Source organism: Phaenicophaeus curvirostris, chromosome 22, assembly GCF_032191515.1.
Source record: "Phaenicophaeus curvirostris isolate KB17595 chromosome 22, BPBGC_Pcur_1.0, whole genome shotgun sequence".
NCBI lineage: Eukaryota > Metazoa > Chordata > Aves > Cuculiformes > Cuculidae > Phaenicophaeus > Phaenicophaeus curvirostris.
In genome coordinates, this window is record NC_091413.1 from 4,856,247 (window position 1) to 4,872,945 (window position 16,699).

Below are 16,699 nucleotides of genomic sequence, written 5' to 3' on the forward strand. Positions count from 1 at the left end.
TGCTCTAAAAGTTGCCAAGTCAAACGGAGCCACCGCTCATCACGTATCGGTACCCGACACCCACCTTTAACCCATTGTATTTTGCACTGTGCAGTATATTCTTAAAGTCCAGTTCCCACACAGTTGGGTGTCCGCACCGCCAATGGTAAGCAGTTCCCTCCCGATCACATCTGTGCCAAAAAGCTTTATTCTTTGGGGAATTGGAGTTTTCCACATCAGAGGGAGCTGGGGGAGACAAACGCCGAGGTGTATTTCAAGATGTATTTCCATCGTTCAGGGATGGTGGGTTTTAAGATGTTTTTAGACCAGTTCACTCACGGGAAGTAGGGTTCTGGAATGCTTCCAGCCCAGAAGAAGGCACTAAACTCATGTTTAGAATGAGTCACAGGAGAGGCTGCAGCCCAGTGAAGCATCAGTGAATGAACGAACATAGACTTGGAGGGAAGTCAGTGTGAAAAGCTGAGTTTATTACAGATGCAAGAGTGTCAGCTGGAGGCAGCTTCTTCCCAAAGAGCAGGGCTTTGCAGCAGAAACTGGTAGAAGATCATTTCCACGCATGGTAGGAGCTTGAGGAGTTCTTTACTGGCACTGGAAACCCACAGAAGCTGGAGCCGCATTTTTTATGCACCGTACTGCTGTGCTGCAGCTCTGAACATGGAGGTCAGGTTTTAACCTGTGTAACTTTTCAAGTTACAGCTCCATTCCTGCATGTTCTGTTGAGGCTTGCGAACAGAGCACTCGATAGCAGGCAAAACTGCACTGCGCTGCTGTTAGTTTTCTATTTGCAATGTTAAAAATTCAGCTGGGGCTCAAATGTGCATCCTGGACTGTTTGAAGAGGGATCCTAAATATGCAGGCTGAGGAGTCGTCCCCTACTTGAGTGTTGTTCCTAGCCCACTGCAAAGACTTGTTTACATTTTTTTCCTGCACCTTTTGGAATAATCTCCAAACTCTGTACCCTCTGTGAATTTTGCGTTTTTAGCACTTGCCCTATTGCCAGCTACTTCTGCTGAGTAACACTTAAAAATGGTATTGTTGGACCTCCAAAGAGTAACTGTGACCCCTGCAAGGAGCTGCATGGTAAGTTTTTGTAATTAGCATGGTTTTCGTTTTGTTTAAGTTGTCCAAATTTAGGATTTCACAGGCTGGCTGGCAGCACTGAGTAGTCTTTGCTGATCACTTCAGCCTTCCTTCACCCTCAAACAAAATCCCTGACAGTCTTAGAATAATTTTCAAGTTTTAGTACTGTTTTCTAACAGCTACGCGTACTCCAGTGTCTACATGTAAGTAAATAAACTGCGGTTAAAAATAACACCCAAGTGTTTGGAGTCTTGTGTTTTTTAAGAGGGATTCCACTTTTGGTTGCTTTAGAAAGCACAACATGTAGATATGGGGAAGAAATTCTTCAGGATGCGGGTGGGGAGGCCAAGGAAGCTGTGGCTGCCTCATCCCTGGAGGGGTTCAAGGCCAGGTTGGATGGGGGTTGGAGCCCCTGAGCCAGGGGGAGGTGTCCCTGCCCAGGGCAGGGGTGGGACTGGATGGGCTTTGAGGTCCCTTCCACCACAAACCCTTCTGTGGTTCTGTAATACTAATGCTGGAATGCAAGAGGCAAGAAAGGGAGTTTGTGTAACTATGGGGTTATGCTGTGGTCAAACTGCTTTTTCAAACATTGCTTCTAATTAGTTCTGAGAATCTGTTGTTAGCTGAACAAGTATTGAAATTACAAATTAGAATGTGAGAGTTCATTCTTCCTAAAATTATGTTTAGAAAAGCAGTTTTTGCAGCTGCCGACAGGGATGTTGAGCGCAGGCTGCACAGCTGTCCCTGCAGGGGCTACAGCAGATCCTACAGAGGCGCGTTGTAGGGAAATGCCCCACAAGCGCAGCCGGGGCTGCTGGGTTCTTGGCTACCTGCACGCATGGGAGGGGTGTGCGGTACCTGGATGCTCTGCGGGCTCTCACTGGATGCACGTGCATTCAACAGCTGCACTCCTGCAGGAATCCACAGCCCTAGTTAAGAGAAAACCAACTAGACTTTAGTAATGCCTTTAGGCAGATGGCAATATTGTAAATCTAGACGCCTCTCAACAGCTGCTGGGACAGAAAACCAGAATTAATACTGTGTTTGGATACTCAAGGTTTGTGTCTTTTTTTTTTTTAATGGAACTAGTAAGCCAAATAAAGTTAAACATCAAGGACTGAGTTGTTAGTTATTCTAAGTATTTAAATACCTGTTAATATCATCTAAGTAATAGCTGGTCCCACCAACAGGCCCCTCGGCTCCACCCGCAGCCCCTTGGCTCTGGCTAGGAGGGTTCACCATTAACTGGTGCATCTCCCTGTGCAGCTGGGTGCTCTTCTTGGCTGACCGACTCTGTAGAGCAGCAGAACAGAAGAGCTCCACGTCTTGGTTCTCCCCCATCGTCTGCCCTCATCAATCTTTCCCTGGTGAAAAATGGGTGTGGGATTGGTACTAATTGAGACTTTCTGCACCAGTCGGACCAATGTGACATCACTGTCAAGACTGGCAAGATCATTTTTATAACCTTCATGAATGAAAATGTTTTCTGCCTGGGCTTTTTCCACGCAAAATAAATAAGCATTTATTCAAAATCCCCGAAGTAATCGTCAGAGCAGAGGGGTTTCTTTGATCGACTGCACCAGCAGCAGCTGCTGGAACCCAGTTGTCACACAAAACCAAACGACCTCCTAATCCTCCCTGCTCCGTAATTAACATCACTTGCCTGGGAAACGCTGCAGGCTCACCTCGCCTTCCTCCACCGTTCCGCCAACTGCAAAACAATGAACGCAGCCATAAATGTTAAACATTTTAAGATTTGGACACTGAATTATGATGTGTGTATGGATTAAATTAAGTTAATGATTCTAAATGTAATTCCTAGAGAGTTTTGGAATGGTAAAATTGCTTGCAAATGAATATTTGATTTAGAGTACAATTTTCATTAGTCAGTATTGCACACATCCTCTGGAAAAGTTCTGTAATCAAGAGAGATGTTTTTGCGTAGGAATCTGGGCAGAGAGAAATAAGAGTATTTGTTCTGAATGCAAATTAAGGTAATTGGAATAAATGGATAGTCTAATCTAAAAGATAAGAGGAAAAATTAGGCTTTTACACTGTAATATGTTTCTCCTCTGACTCTCTTGAAGCTGGAGTAATTTTACAGAGTAACTTAATTTAGCAGTTCAAAACCAAAAACCCAATCCCCGACCCCAGACCCTGCAACGAGGGCATCCAGCAGCTTTTCCCTTCACAAATACTTCTGGAGCGGGGATCAATGTTCCTGTCAGAAGCAATGCCAGGCAATTTAAAAGCAACAACTATTCAGTTGTTTATGGAACTACATTCTCCCAAAGAGAGCTGGAATGAACCCAAGGTTCAGCTTTTCACTCTCCTCAATGGGAACGGGTGCTGCTGCTTCTCCTGGTTACATAAAACTTAGGAGACAGAATGCTATTCCAAAGGACACCACCACACTTTTTTTTTTAAATAGCCTTCAGTGCTTTTTACAGATTTTAAAGCAGAAATTGAAACATCTTCCAACTTACAAAGTCAAAATGCACTTTGAGAAGAAATGGAATAGTTAGCAAGCAGATGATAGAATCATAGAACAGTTTGAGTTGGAAGGGACCTTAAAGATCATCTGGTTCTAGATTAAAATGTTTCTCATACTGCAACTTCTATTGTTTTACAAACCCGAAGTTTTATATATTTACATAGAAGTTTTCAAATTCACAAATACTAGCGCTGACTTACGAGTGCGCTTGGCTGCTGGTTTGTTCCAAGAAACATCCTTTTGACATTCCACTGCAAAGGACTTCACAGCATTTTAGTTCTTCAAGAAGCACGACTAGAAATAAAAGGTCAAATTAATTCCAGCCTTAATGATTCTGTGATTCTAGGTTTCTCCTGCAGCTTTCTGATCAGACAGACTTTAAAATAACCATTGAGGTAAGCCTGCGCCTTCCTAAAGCGCAGTCGCTGTGCTTTAACTGTGATTCTAAAACTCTGCTGTGAGCACACGTGGACTGGAGCATCTCCCAAGCCCGCACGCTGGGAAGCAGGGTGTTACTAAGTAATAAGTCTCAAATGCAGCATTCAGCTGGAATGACCAAGTATTTCAGTTTTAACTTCCCTGGAGAGATGTAATAACAAATGAAAGAACATTAAAAATTCTCGCTACACTGATCTTGTGACATCTTTCGTAAAATGATTCTTTTCTTCCAAGATAATTACAAGCAAATCTCTCAGCAGCAGTGTTCAAAGAGCATCAGCGTGGGCACACGCACACAGAAACATAGTTTTTCAGGAAGGATATCAAAGAAAGGGAATTGCTAACAAACTCAGGGTACCGAATACACCATTACAGTACGTGAGCACCACAACTTGCTAGTGAGAAGAGGCGCCTACACGTTTAATCCCTGAGAAATCAAGCCCTCGAGGTGACAGGAGGGAGCAGTGGAAGCCCAGGAGATGCTGCGCCTGCACCGGTGCGCAGTGGCCATAGGGTGGAGCTTCAGGACCGGGACACGGCAACCCTGCAGCCAGCAGCAAAACCAACATTCCCCTCGGGAGCGAATTCCTTACCCCCCGCTAAAGGCTTTTAGGGGAACCCCTGCTTTCTCTGCCCTTTCTCCACACTGGTTCACTCACGTGAACGCAGATCTACCGAGGATAAAAGGGAACCCGTGACTCACTGCGCTGCTCTCACACCGAGCAGGGACAGGACCAGCTGATGAGCTGGGAAAACTGGTTCCTAAACTAAAACCACTTGCCTGGACCCTGGAGATCAGTTATAACAGTAATATTCACAACTTCAGCCTGTGTCTCATTTTTGGCAGGCAAAGTCTTTCCAAAGAATGGGCCAAACTGGGGGGTTTTAGGTGTTTTAACCTGAAAAGCATGAGGGAAGGCAAACAAGCTGTCTTTACTCCTTCTCCCAGGAGGCTTACAGAAGAACAAACTGATTTTAATGCAACGACTCCCTCTTGAACAGTCCTTTCTTGCATGGTTTAACCACCAGGCAGGCGGTAAGAGCAATGGCTCATCACTCCAGTACCCAACTCAAAGTGCCTTTTCTCCAGGCATCGTAAGTGCTGTGGGACTCCAAGGTCCATTTTATAGATAAGCAAACTGAAAGCAAAAGATTTAACTGATTCCCCTGGCATCATCGATCTCTGATAAGGGCAGAGGTTGTGATGACATCTATCATATCACCACACAGAGCTGTGCCTGATGTCAGTTTTGGTGCATTTCCCCAGAGAGGAAGGTGTTGAAATTAAAAACAAAAAGAAAAAGCAGCAAAACTGAAGGGACCAGAAGAAATGAACAAGGAGAGATACAGGGAGATGAAACTGAATTAACATGGTGAGAAACAGGCTGGAGAAGATCCAGTAGAAAACTGGGCCTGTCTCAGAAAAGCCATGATGAATTGCAATAAACCTCACCTTGCATCACAGGGGCACAAGCCTCCGGGGTGTGTCTCCACATTAAAGGTCTCCGTTAATTCCATTGCGATCAGGGAGCCTTCTCCTACTTGGATACTGCAGGAGCTCAGTGGGGCATAAGGTGTGGGAGAGCCAGGGCTGGTGATTTCCCCACTTCTTTCAGTAAAAACTCAACTCGCGCAGTGGGCTAGGAATACAGAAAATGATGATGACAGTTGTATTAAATCAGTTCAGCCATAGCAGGTAAAGGCAATGGGTCTTTTCTTTTACACTATCCAATCTCTCATTATGAAATGAAACTAATCTTTCATCTCACCAGGGTCATTTGTCACTGCTGAGAACGTTGCACTCCCTCTCTCGTGGCACAGCCAGGGCACGAGCACCATCCAGCACTCCTCCCTCAGAAAAGGGGCAAGGAAGGACACAGGGAAAGCACCACCCAGACAGTCACAGAGCTCGGGGTCAGAAACAAGTGTGATAGCTGGAAGCTCATAGGAAACATTCCGAGGCAGCTTGTGTTCTGCACTAGCATGCAGAGTGGTAGGACACCTATCGGCTCCGCAATTTCAGAAGCCTCTGAATGCGGCTCTTTCTTTTTAATACCTTTGTTGCCAGACATTTAAATTGTAATTGTATTCTCTGAGCAAAACCAGCTGTGCCTCTTGCCAGCACAACTGGTGCCACAAACGCTCCCTGCTGCAGAGACGCAAGGAGGAGCAGCCACAAGTGCCCTGAGGATCTCTGCTCGTTGACAGCATCTGATCACAGTGAAGTGGGACTTTGATCAGCTGGGAACAAAGGCTCTATAATGTGCTGCAAAAGCGGCATGAGCAATCCTTTAATTGATGAGGAATGCTGGACTGGCTGATAACACCGAGCATTTTTGCACCACCGTGACACTGAATTAATTGTAGGAGGGTAATTGCCTGACTTTGAATTCCATCCTCAAACACACCATGCTAACCCCCACTAACACAAATGCCGTTATCCAGTCATTAATTACAGATTAGCTCCTAAAATAGACCACAGAGTTTAAGATTGCCATTTTAATGGAAGGGGACCAAGTTGTGAATGAGAAAACAAACGCTGTTGTCCTTTAACTAACCATAGATTTCACTAGCCAGGATTTTAAGCTCCTTTCACTCTAGAGAATGAAACTTGCCTCCATCCTGTGCCCATGCACCAAGTCTACTCGCTGCTACTGGCAGTATCTGGATACAAGCGTTTACTTGGAAAGGAAAGCAGGAATGGGTAAAAGGAGAATCCTTTTGTTTTATGTTGGTGTGGCTCTAAGCACAACTACATCACCACGACACAAGGAATGATGCACTTGGGGACAAAGTGTTTCTTCGAGCACAAGCTGTAAATTCAAAACACACTTTCTGTCCATCTTCCCAGGAAGTAATGAGCAGCTGCTTTTGTTTGACATAAACCCATCCATCACTACAGTGACTGAGCATCTGTGTGCACTCTACTTCGAATTCCTTGTCCTGGGCTTTCAAACACAGCTGACAAATACACAAACACTTAATAAATACCTAGAAATACTTATTCTGCTAAACCTGAGCACTCACCTACTTTTAAATCCTGCTTGAAGTGCCTCTGTTGGTCCAAAGAGGCAGAGAGATCTTGCCTAATTCACCCGCAGGTTCTGGCTGCCTCTGAATCCAGCCGAACAGCACACTGCTTTGTGCCAGCAGAAATCAGTTGAGCTACAATGGGAATTAAATCTTTGCCTTTCATGCCACACTTAGAGAGGATTACCAGCAAGTGGGTTTTTTCCTTAATTGTTATTACCTCATTCTTCCCAACTAAATGGGCGTTTCTGTAATTCCACCGACTGTGCCTCCAACTACCGAAGCATTTGACGGCTGTGTAAGAATAAAGCATGTTTTTCAGCACACTCACCCGAGCTGCTGCAGGTGCTGCTTAAAATATTGCCTGTGACGGGGTTCACTGCCTCTCCCCAGGCTTTTGGGTCCTGTTATCATGCTTCCTTTCACCTGATGCAAGCCAGGGTTAAGAAGCACCCCAAAACCCCAAACCCACTTGATGAGCAGCTTTAGCTCACAGCCACGTAAGTGCAAAAAAATCTGCTCCTCTTAAAAACTGAGATTTCCTCACGCGGCTTGCTAATATCTGTCCCAGCTCTACAGCCCCTACAGGAGCAGTCTGGAGGCAATTATAGGAAGAGATAGGAATGTAAATATGAAATCCTTGGGTGTGAAAAAAGACTAAGCGTGAAGTATTACCCTAAGCATACAAGCCACGATACGATGCGTACTACTATCTTTACAACCCTAACTCCCTACTGAAATCATCAGGAAGCTAGAACTCGAATCTTCTAGTTCTGCATCCAAATCGTTTCCCATTACCTACAGAATAATTTTTCCCTGGGGATGGGATCTGCTGTGTAAAGAAGGGATACACAGGTTGGTGAGGTTAAATTCTCTGACAAGAACCTCAGAGCTAGAAGGCAGCAACAGCTTGGCTTCCATTGACAGTAAAGATCATGTAATCGTCTTTCCTTAAAGTATGTTTAAAGGAACATTATTAGACTAAAGCTCAGCACAAAATACAGAAATGGTGGAGGAGAGACACACATACCAATATATGCATGTAGAGACAGAAAAGTAACTGCTTATAACCACACATTGCATAAAACCAAACGCTACAGTTTCTGAAAGCTGTTTACTTTCTCTAGCAGTAAAAGGGCAAAGGGACACACAATGAAATTAAAGGCCAAAACCACCCGATCATAAAGTAATAGCATATAATTAGTCTGTGTAACACGCAGTCATATGAAAATTAAGGCAAACTTTTATATGCCAGTGCCATAAGTTCAGCTTAAGCGAGCAGCACATAAACAACACAGGATCTATTGCACAGGATTTCGCTTCTGTATGAAGTATGCTTTAAAAATCACTTACTGAACCAGATCTTCCATGGCAGCATAAGATACTGGCCCATACCAAAGGGACGAGACTGGGCTGGAGGGATACTTAGCCCAGATCCATTCTAGCTATGCATATTCCAGACTTGCTCTGAGCCACCCAGGTGTTAGTTGAGAGGCTCTTCAGGGCAGTGATGCTCTGTGTTCGTTGTAGCACCACAGCTCTGCACAGAGCTGGGATCCCCATAAGCTGTTACAAATAACAACAGTGCCCCATTCATACTCTACTAATTCAGAAAACTGGCCTTCACCTTGTTTTGAAGGACTAAAGAAGGAGAAAGATAGAAACTAATAGTTCTGCATGCTTCATTACATCTGTCTCCTTTCAACTCAGTTTCCTGATGCGCAATTTTCATAATACAGTTTGGAAAGATGTGAGTCATCACCAATAAACTCTCTTGACTCGTCCTCACATGAGTAGCTCAAATTAGCTGACCCAACAGAAGATACTCTGCTACTCCAAGGGAATTTGCAGCTCAAAGACGAAGAGGCTAAGACTGCACCTTACTTTTCTCCTGACATCTCCTGGATGTGGCCGCTGGGAGTTCCCTTTAGTCAAGGCATTATTTTTTTCCATAAGTCTGCAAGCAAGACAGTCATAAACTAGCCAGCACAAAAAGGATCAAGTAATTTTTTTTACATCTGCCAGCAGAAATGCTGTCCCTTAACTTCTCAGTCCAAGCTTTAAAGCTGTCCAGAGAGCGCTCAATTACGCTTAGGCCATATTTTTATTAGAATCACAGTGAGCTGTTTGCCAGAGGCTTGAACTCTGAAAAATGACGCCCTCAAAAGTGGCAAGTCCGTTGTCACTGGCTCATTAGGTCTCCAGTGAAAGGCGGGTCATAAATCGTATCACCGAGCCATGACAAAATTTCAGGCTGCTTTGATCACAATTCATCATAACCATGAAACAGCTTCTGAACAAGATTAAATACAGAAGAAGTAAGCCTTGATAACTGCTTGCAAAGCCACTCTATCCCCAGATCTGTTCTCTGCAGCAGCTACCTCCTACAATACTTACTAAGCGTCTTCCAAGTAATTCAAGACAGTGATGTTACCTCTGATTTTGCAGATAAGATGTTCAAAGCTGGCATCAAGTGACCTGCCCGAGATAACATGAAAGTCTGCAAATGCAGTGACCTGAAATGAGTCTCATACAGAAGACTCTCCGTCCGTCTCTCCCATGCTCCTCTGCTCACTCCAGGCACTTAACAGTGGAGAAGGGGTTGGAGAAACTGAGCCTCATAAATAACAATTGAAAGCAACAAAGCAACTCCTGCTAAACTGTAGAAATAAGGAAATGCTGAACAACTAATGCTTCTTAATCCCTTGAGTTTTTTAAACACAGCCCTTTTTTTTATCTTCAGCAGTTCACCTCCAGCAGCTCAGCTCTGACTTGTTAACCTCTTGGAATCATCACCATGTTTCCATGGGGAGCTCTAGTCACTGACAAGTACAGAGCATGGCATTTCTCCAATATATTTCAAGAAGATGGTTTCTGCCCAGAGGGTACAGGCTAAAAGGACAACAATTAGACATTAACACAGAGCAGTGAGTGGCTCTTTGAGGGACTGAGACACTATCAATCAACACCACAAGCAACTGCACTGAAGAACAGCGTTCGTTTTGCTGGATCTGTTGTGGGAAGGCAATGAAGTCAAGTCTCCTAAGCTGTCCTGGTGACACTCTTGGAACTCTGAGACTTTGCTCTCTGGATCACGTTTCAGTTGTAGCCTTCTGGGAAACATGTCTCGAGTCACAAAATTCAGATAAAAAAGAAATATTCAAACCTTTACAAAGAGTGAATGGGCTCTGAACATAAATAGTTCCAGCCTACAGGTCTGAGTGCAGACAAGAGCGTATCTAAAAGGAACATTAGGGAACAAATGTGTGGTTCTGGTCTTGCTGCAGTTTAAGAACTATGGAAGATCAAGCCGTAAGAGTTAGACAAGAAATTCAAGAGCCTTTAGGTAGCTGTGATGCTCAGGGGCCTGCACATTGGCTCCTCCCTTCACCAGATCCTTATCTACCTTCTTCTTTCCATAGTGACACATGGGAAATGCAAGAAAATGAATGCTCCAGAGGCTGCCATCAGCTTTCAACAAGGAACAGCCTCTTTATTGTCTGCAGGAGGCAGGTCTGAAAGGCAAGGAACCAAGACATACAAGTTACCGAGCAAAAGAAGCCTGCAGCCCTTGGGCAGACTGCAACAGGCAGGTCAGGAGGGAGGGCTCTTCCCAGCACATCTGTCTCCATCTCTGCCTAAGCGAGGAGAAGCTTAATTATCTCATGCTGGAAAATAAAGGAAAGAAAAAGAGCCTGTCAATATCAGCCTGCTCAGACAAGAAGCTCAAAAAGTCAAGGGGGCAGCTTTTGCCCTCAATCTCATGAAGGCGATCTACAGAGATCTTTACTTTGCAGCCCAGTTCAGTGCCTGGAGCAGCTTCAGTGCACCTAAAGGTCTCTGAAACATGAACAGGTTCCGGTACATAAGCTGGAATCACCATAGCAATTCCTAACACGCACATCTTCACCCCTCAGGGCAGCCCAGCCCTTCAATATTGCTGATGAGCTCCCTCTGCTAGCGTCGTGCTCAGGGAGCGGGGAATAAGTGAGCACACATCAATGGGCAATGCAAAGCTGCCAGTCTGCTGGTTCACAGCTATTCATTTTGCACCTTCGCAATAAGACCCGGCACATGCTTTATAGTGTAAGTAAATCCATGTATTTGTGCTAAAAGCCATCACTTTAGGAAGAGAAGGCTGAACAAATAGGTCTCTTCCAATACACTGGAGATATGAGGAGTTTGAATCTTGAAATAGACTCAGACAGCCATGGCTGAGAGGGTTTCAAACAGGCTGGAGCTGGGAAGCTAAATGCCAAGGTGGCCTTAAGTTAGATCCAATTCTGTATTTCAGCACTGGGGAGCTCAAAGAAACCATCTTCCCACCTTTGACAACGTTTAGTGAGCAGGATGGGTGCTGGGTTTTTTTTCCAGACAGGACTCAGCTCCAGGTGGGCAAAGCTGCACCCACAAGGGGTGGGTCTGACACCACGTGGAGGCACACATTTCACTGCAGAGTGAAAGCTGAGGTGCCAATCACTGTGCTGATTCAGACACTTCACTCCCTCATGACACACAAGCTTTCCCTTCTTGTGAGACAGGCAGAAATCAGCTAAGTAAACCTCATGCTGCATGCCCTCCTGAAGAGAATACCTGTGTCCAGCCTTGCTTCCCATTTAATGAGTGGGTCATTGTATCTGGTAGTGGACCACGCTGCTTCCTGGCCTGTGTGCTTCCAAGGTGAAAAAGCAAATTCTTTCTCCATTAGAGTTCACAACTCGATTGTCAGTTTTTCCAACACATTTACTAACTTAGCTCCAGAATACCCAGTATCCCAGCACCCAGGCAACAAGACATACTCAGTTTTGCAAGGCTGGCTGCACTGGCAGCCATGAAGACTGGAAGTGCCTGCAGGGAGAAGCGTAAGACAACCGAGGAGTAACCATAACCAATGGCAAGAGCACCATTTCACTGCTGTCCCTAGCGGCAGCAACCAGCCCACAGCCACTGCAAACCAGGGCCTGCATTCACAGCCCCGACAAACACATACAATGTTCATCTCAATGCTAGTGCTGGGACTGGATGTAAGTGGATGTTGTAGGAAAGGAAGTATCTCCTGATCCAGCAAGGGCTCACCTGTGCACGTCCTCTTGTTTTCATGCAGCGTGTAGCCAATCCGACAGCTGCAATAGTAGCCCCCTACATAGTTGTGACAGTGATGATTGCAGAGGGGTTCACCATCAAACAGCTCTTTGCACTCATCAATATCTAATGGGTGAAGCACAGAATTAGGCACCCAACAACCTTTAACATCACTTTCTCTTGGTCTGAGCCACTCTGTTCTGTGAGGCCACCCTTTTGCATCTGCCTCTGTATAACAAGACCACCTTTTCCTCCCTGACACCAGCAGCCTCAGCCCGAGAGCACAGGGAAGCAGTAACCCCACCGCAGCGGTGCCTCTCTTCTCTACACCAGGGGCTGGTCTCTTACCTTCAGCAGCATAAAAGGCCTCAAAGCCTGTGAACGGTTTCTCATTGGAGTAGTCAGACCGAAATTCTACCATGAGGTTGTTGTCAGCAGAGACGTAGGTCTTGTTGCCTGGAGCCTCCTCCGTGTCTGTGCTGTCCTTTCCACACAGCGTAGCCAAGGTCCTCCCATCAGATACCAGCTGCAAAATGGGCAGAAAAATCTATCAGAGGAGCACAGAGCTTTGTTCTTCCCAACCTGCTGCCATGGCTTGGAAACATGCATTTAACGTGGGAGAAAGAAGGCTGAATGCTCTCAAAAGGTGCTTCTGGATGTGAGTCCAGATCCAGGGACAGATAAGAGAAGGTTTCTCCTATTCTCTGTGACTTAAGCCCATAATTTTCTCTCTCTTTTTTTCCTTTCAGAGGCCCACATAAAGCTGTGATGCCAGTCTGGGCTGACAGCACCGCGCTTTGTTTATAATGCTCTTGTTAACTTTGCACTCTCGGAAGAAGACAATAAGATCTTGCTGAAGCTTGAGTCAAATGAGGTAAAAAGGTTTCATACACTGACAAATTCAAATGTATGGTAAGAGGTCTCTTCAAATTAGTGACTCACTTGCTCTATGATTCACTTATTGCAGTTCCAGCTCCTCATTTCCCTTGTGTTTTTAATACAAGTGAAATGTCCTGATACATGGGGTTCACGTTGTACATGGAGTGATAGAGCTCTACTACAGAAATGAGTACTCTGTGCTGCCCAAAGGACATGACATGAAGAACAACACGGATCTGGGGAATGGGAGCAACTTGCCATTTTAATCATGGAAATGACATCTTCCTAAATGGAAACAAGGCTGTGTGATTTGTTTCCATCAGATCCAAAAGCACTGCTGACGCACTGGTTTTGCGTATTCCCTGTGCGTACCGCTCCCTCTTTAATGTATATCAGGCCCATGCAAACAGCAAAATGAGTGCAGGGGTAGCACAGCCTCAAATCAGCGACAGGGCCGCCAGGAGCAGAGCATATGCTAGCACATGGTGTACAAACCTTCCAGGGACACGCTGATCACCCAAACACTTCCCAAAGACAGCGCCTGTGTTTCTTTTCCCGAGGCTGTTTCACACCTTGGCTAGCAAACATGCGATAGCAAGTGTTGCAAGTGCACGTTTAGACAAGCTGACAGTATCTTGTTTAGACTATCGCTTACACTTACAGTCTCCCATTATACTCTGTGTAAAGCGTTGCTTGTTAATTTAAAACACACACTGTAATTTCAGCAAAATGAAGCTCAAATGTTGCTTTGGGCAAAATTTCAAACCTTTTGCTTTGCGAGAGGGTAACATGAGAATTTTCTGAGCACAAACAACTCAAGTTTCAGATGCTCCAACACGACAACCAGTTCTGCTTCCTGATCCCGTGGGCCTCAATAAACATCATTTGGAAATCAGCTGAGCCTGAACTTTACTAGCAGACAAGAATGAAGTGCTTACAACAGTTACGCTGGTCCTGCACGTGTCCAGGATCACATATACACAGTTTTTAACAACTTAGCCTGCTACACATTGCCCTGCGCTACACATACCTTCACATAATCGTATTCACACAGGTAGGACAGCTCCAGGTTGAAATGGGTGAAGTAGATGCGGACAGAATATCCCTTGGGGACAGTAATATTCCAGACTCTCTCCTTGTGATTTGGGTAGACATTTGGGAAGTTGGGGGACGTGATCCTTCCATACATTTTCTGCAGCACAATGCTGCTGCTCGCTCCACCATAAAGCACAGCTAGCAAGACAAACAGCCTGTGTCAAAGGAACAGAGATTAACGGAGAAAGAATGAGCATCAATTCGGTTCACACCCCAAAAGCCATGCATCCGAGTTGCCAGTCTTGGTATCAAGTCACAGATATCTCAGTGCTAGCTGAAATCTTTATGCCTAACACCTCTCTCCCTAGATAGCAGAATCATGCTGTAGTAACAGCTAAACAAAATGGGAATCACAGCCCTGCCAGCTAAGGCCTGCACGCAGCCAAGTGGCCAGAGTTGCTGCGGAGGTCCCTGTGACTGCACTCACCTCATCGTGTTGCTCTCCTGTCTGAGCTTGCTCTGCTCCCAGCCCTGGGGAAGAAAACTCTTCTGATGTATTTGCATTTGGGGGCGGATGTATTTATTGTGTGTGCTCTGCTGTGTTTGTCTGGATGTTGAACTCTGATGTTTATCTCCTTTCCACCCCCTTCTGCCTGCTGAGTTCTGGGAACAGCAGTTACAAAAAACCAGGCTTGTGTTGAGCGTGTGAGGCTCAGTCAATGACGGGCAGAGGCAGACAGAGATGGAGCAGACAGATAGGAATGCTGCAGGCTCTTGGAGGGAGCCACAGTATTGCAGCTCTGCAGGCAGCAGAAGGAGGTACAGAGTGGCTCCAGACGGTTTCGGCACAGGGGAGCTGGGCAATGCTCTCTCCCCTTAACCAACCAATCTACAATTACTATTAATGCAAAGAGCACATCACTGGAAATACTGTTTCTCCCACTGTCGTAGCATGACGGTGTTGACAACAAAATAATAGGGCACATTACTGGATTTCAGAATAGTGAGTAAGCGTGGTCGAATGGGTCTGTATAACGGGACAGGAATACTCAGGTGACAACACTGCAGAACACACGGGCACAAGTTTAAGAGATGCCAAAGTCTTCCAGTTCTCAGCTGCACGTTTTAATCCAGTGCAAGCTTGTGTTGATCAAAACCTGCTCCATGCCTTGTTTACACGCACAGATTGCTTTTTATCACATCCATCCTGGAATACCAATAAGGTAAAATAGCAAACTTAATAAATTATGTCTTTTGAACTTGCCTTGCAACAGAAAAAATACAGAATTCCTCTTTGCCTATGTAACCTAGCTCAGTAACTTTAAAAGCCCAACAGCCAATTCCTACCAAACATGGCAGGTGAGAAGCAGTTCCAAGGATATTCGTGCAGTGGAGATAGGTGGATGGATCAAACAGTGAATTCCTGTTACTGGGGATTCTTTGAGATAAAAAAAACCCCAAAACTGAGAAACACATTTCTTTTAAATATTCATGGATCCACACAGGGATTTCACGTGACTATATGGCTCCAAGGGATTCAGCTGGAAGTGCCAACGCTATCGGACATAAAGCTATCCTAATTCTACTGCTTGCAGACTGCTTCTTTCCAAGTGCACATCTACATGTCCCACAAAACTCCTGTTTCAGGGCTTATGGAGATAGGCCTACTTTTATAGAGGGTGGAAAGCCAGATATGCTAATGTCAAACCTGGGTCCCATCGCTTCCCTGACAAGAACAGAGAGGAGGAAAACTGATCTGCAGCAGGGAACAGACTACCGCACTGCCCATGAGGGGAATTTATACTGAGATATCCTATAATTAAATGGACATCTTTTCATACTCATTTTCGAACAGCCAAAATATCATTACCCCAGGCAGTGAAGTTGGTGCTGGCAGGGAAGCAGGAACAAAACTAAAGCCATTTTGCAGACTGCAAACAGAAAATACCATTTAATAAAAGTGGAGGAGAAACCAGCAGCAGTAATAATCAATTGTGTCGCAGCGATACCTACAAGCATGGTTAGCAGATGAGAACCCAGAGGGGACTAGCTTTTCCCAAGGCCCATGAGCTACTGTGTTCTATCGACACATGCAAGACATGGATTTTATACTGGCTGGAAATGAGGGAAGAGAAAGAAAATTCTGCAAAAAAATCAGCCTCTGCCTAACTGAGCTGGTGCCCAATTCCCACAGACGTAAATACTTCCAGAAGCATCCCACATCAGGCTTCCTGTGCAGTTCAGTAGCAGGGCATGGAGAGTCAATTCTGACATTAGGTCTAAGAAGTTTCTCACAGACCCAGAATTTGATGAGGCCCCGGAAGCTGCTGGTTGCCACCTAGCACTGCAATAAAAAAGCTGACTTAATAAACTATAATCCTGGAGACTGAGAAAGTGAATGCTTGATGCACATATTGGCTTTCCTCTGTCACATTCTTTCAAAAGACAAGGCTGCTGTGATTCCGGCCTTTAGCACCTGATGTGAACAACACCAAAAATGTTGTCCCCGTTTCCTTGCCCAGAAACCTTCCACCTCCAAAAGACCACTGGGCATCAGCCAGCCAGGTGCTGCAGTGTCTGGAGAGCGCTGTGATGACTGACCTCAGGCTCCACAGATGCTCCTCCCGCCCACGATTTCCCTTTTGCCTATGCAGGACTAAG

General features: G+C 45.3%; 1 protein-coding gene across 1 annotated transcript; it reads right to left on the reverse strand.

Annotated features, from left to right (window-relative positions):
- Window positions 1-1,957: 1,957 nt before the first annotated feature.
- On the reverse strand, window positions 1,958-14,613 carry MASP2 (MBL associated serine protease 2). Its single transcript, XM_069874470.1, is given in 9 exon segments — window positions 1,958-1,991; window positions 2,231-2,373; window positions 4,429-4,585; window positions 4,790-4,943; window positions 5,476-5,652; window positions 12,119-12,250; window positions 12,473-12,650; window positions 14,034-14,253; window positions 14,526-14,613. Coding segments are annotated over 9 exon segments (1,272 nt in total). The 5' UTR covers window positions 14,603-14,613.
- Between the last annotated feature and the right edge of the window lie 2,086 nt (window positions 14,614-16,699).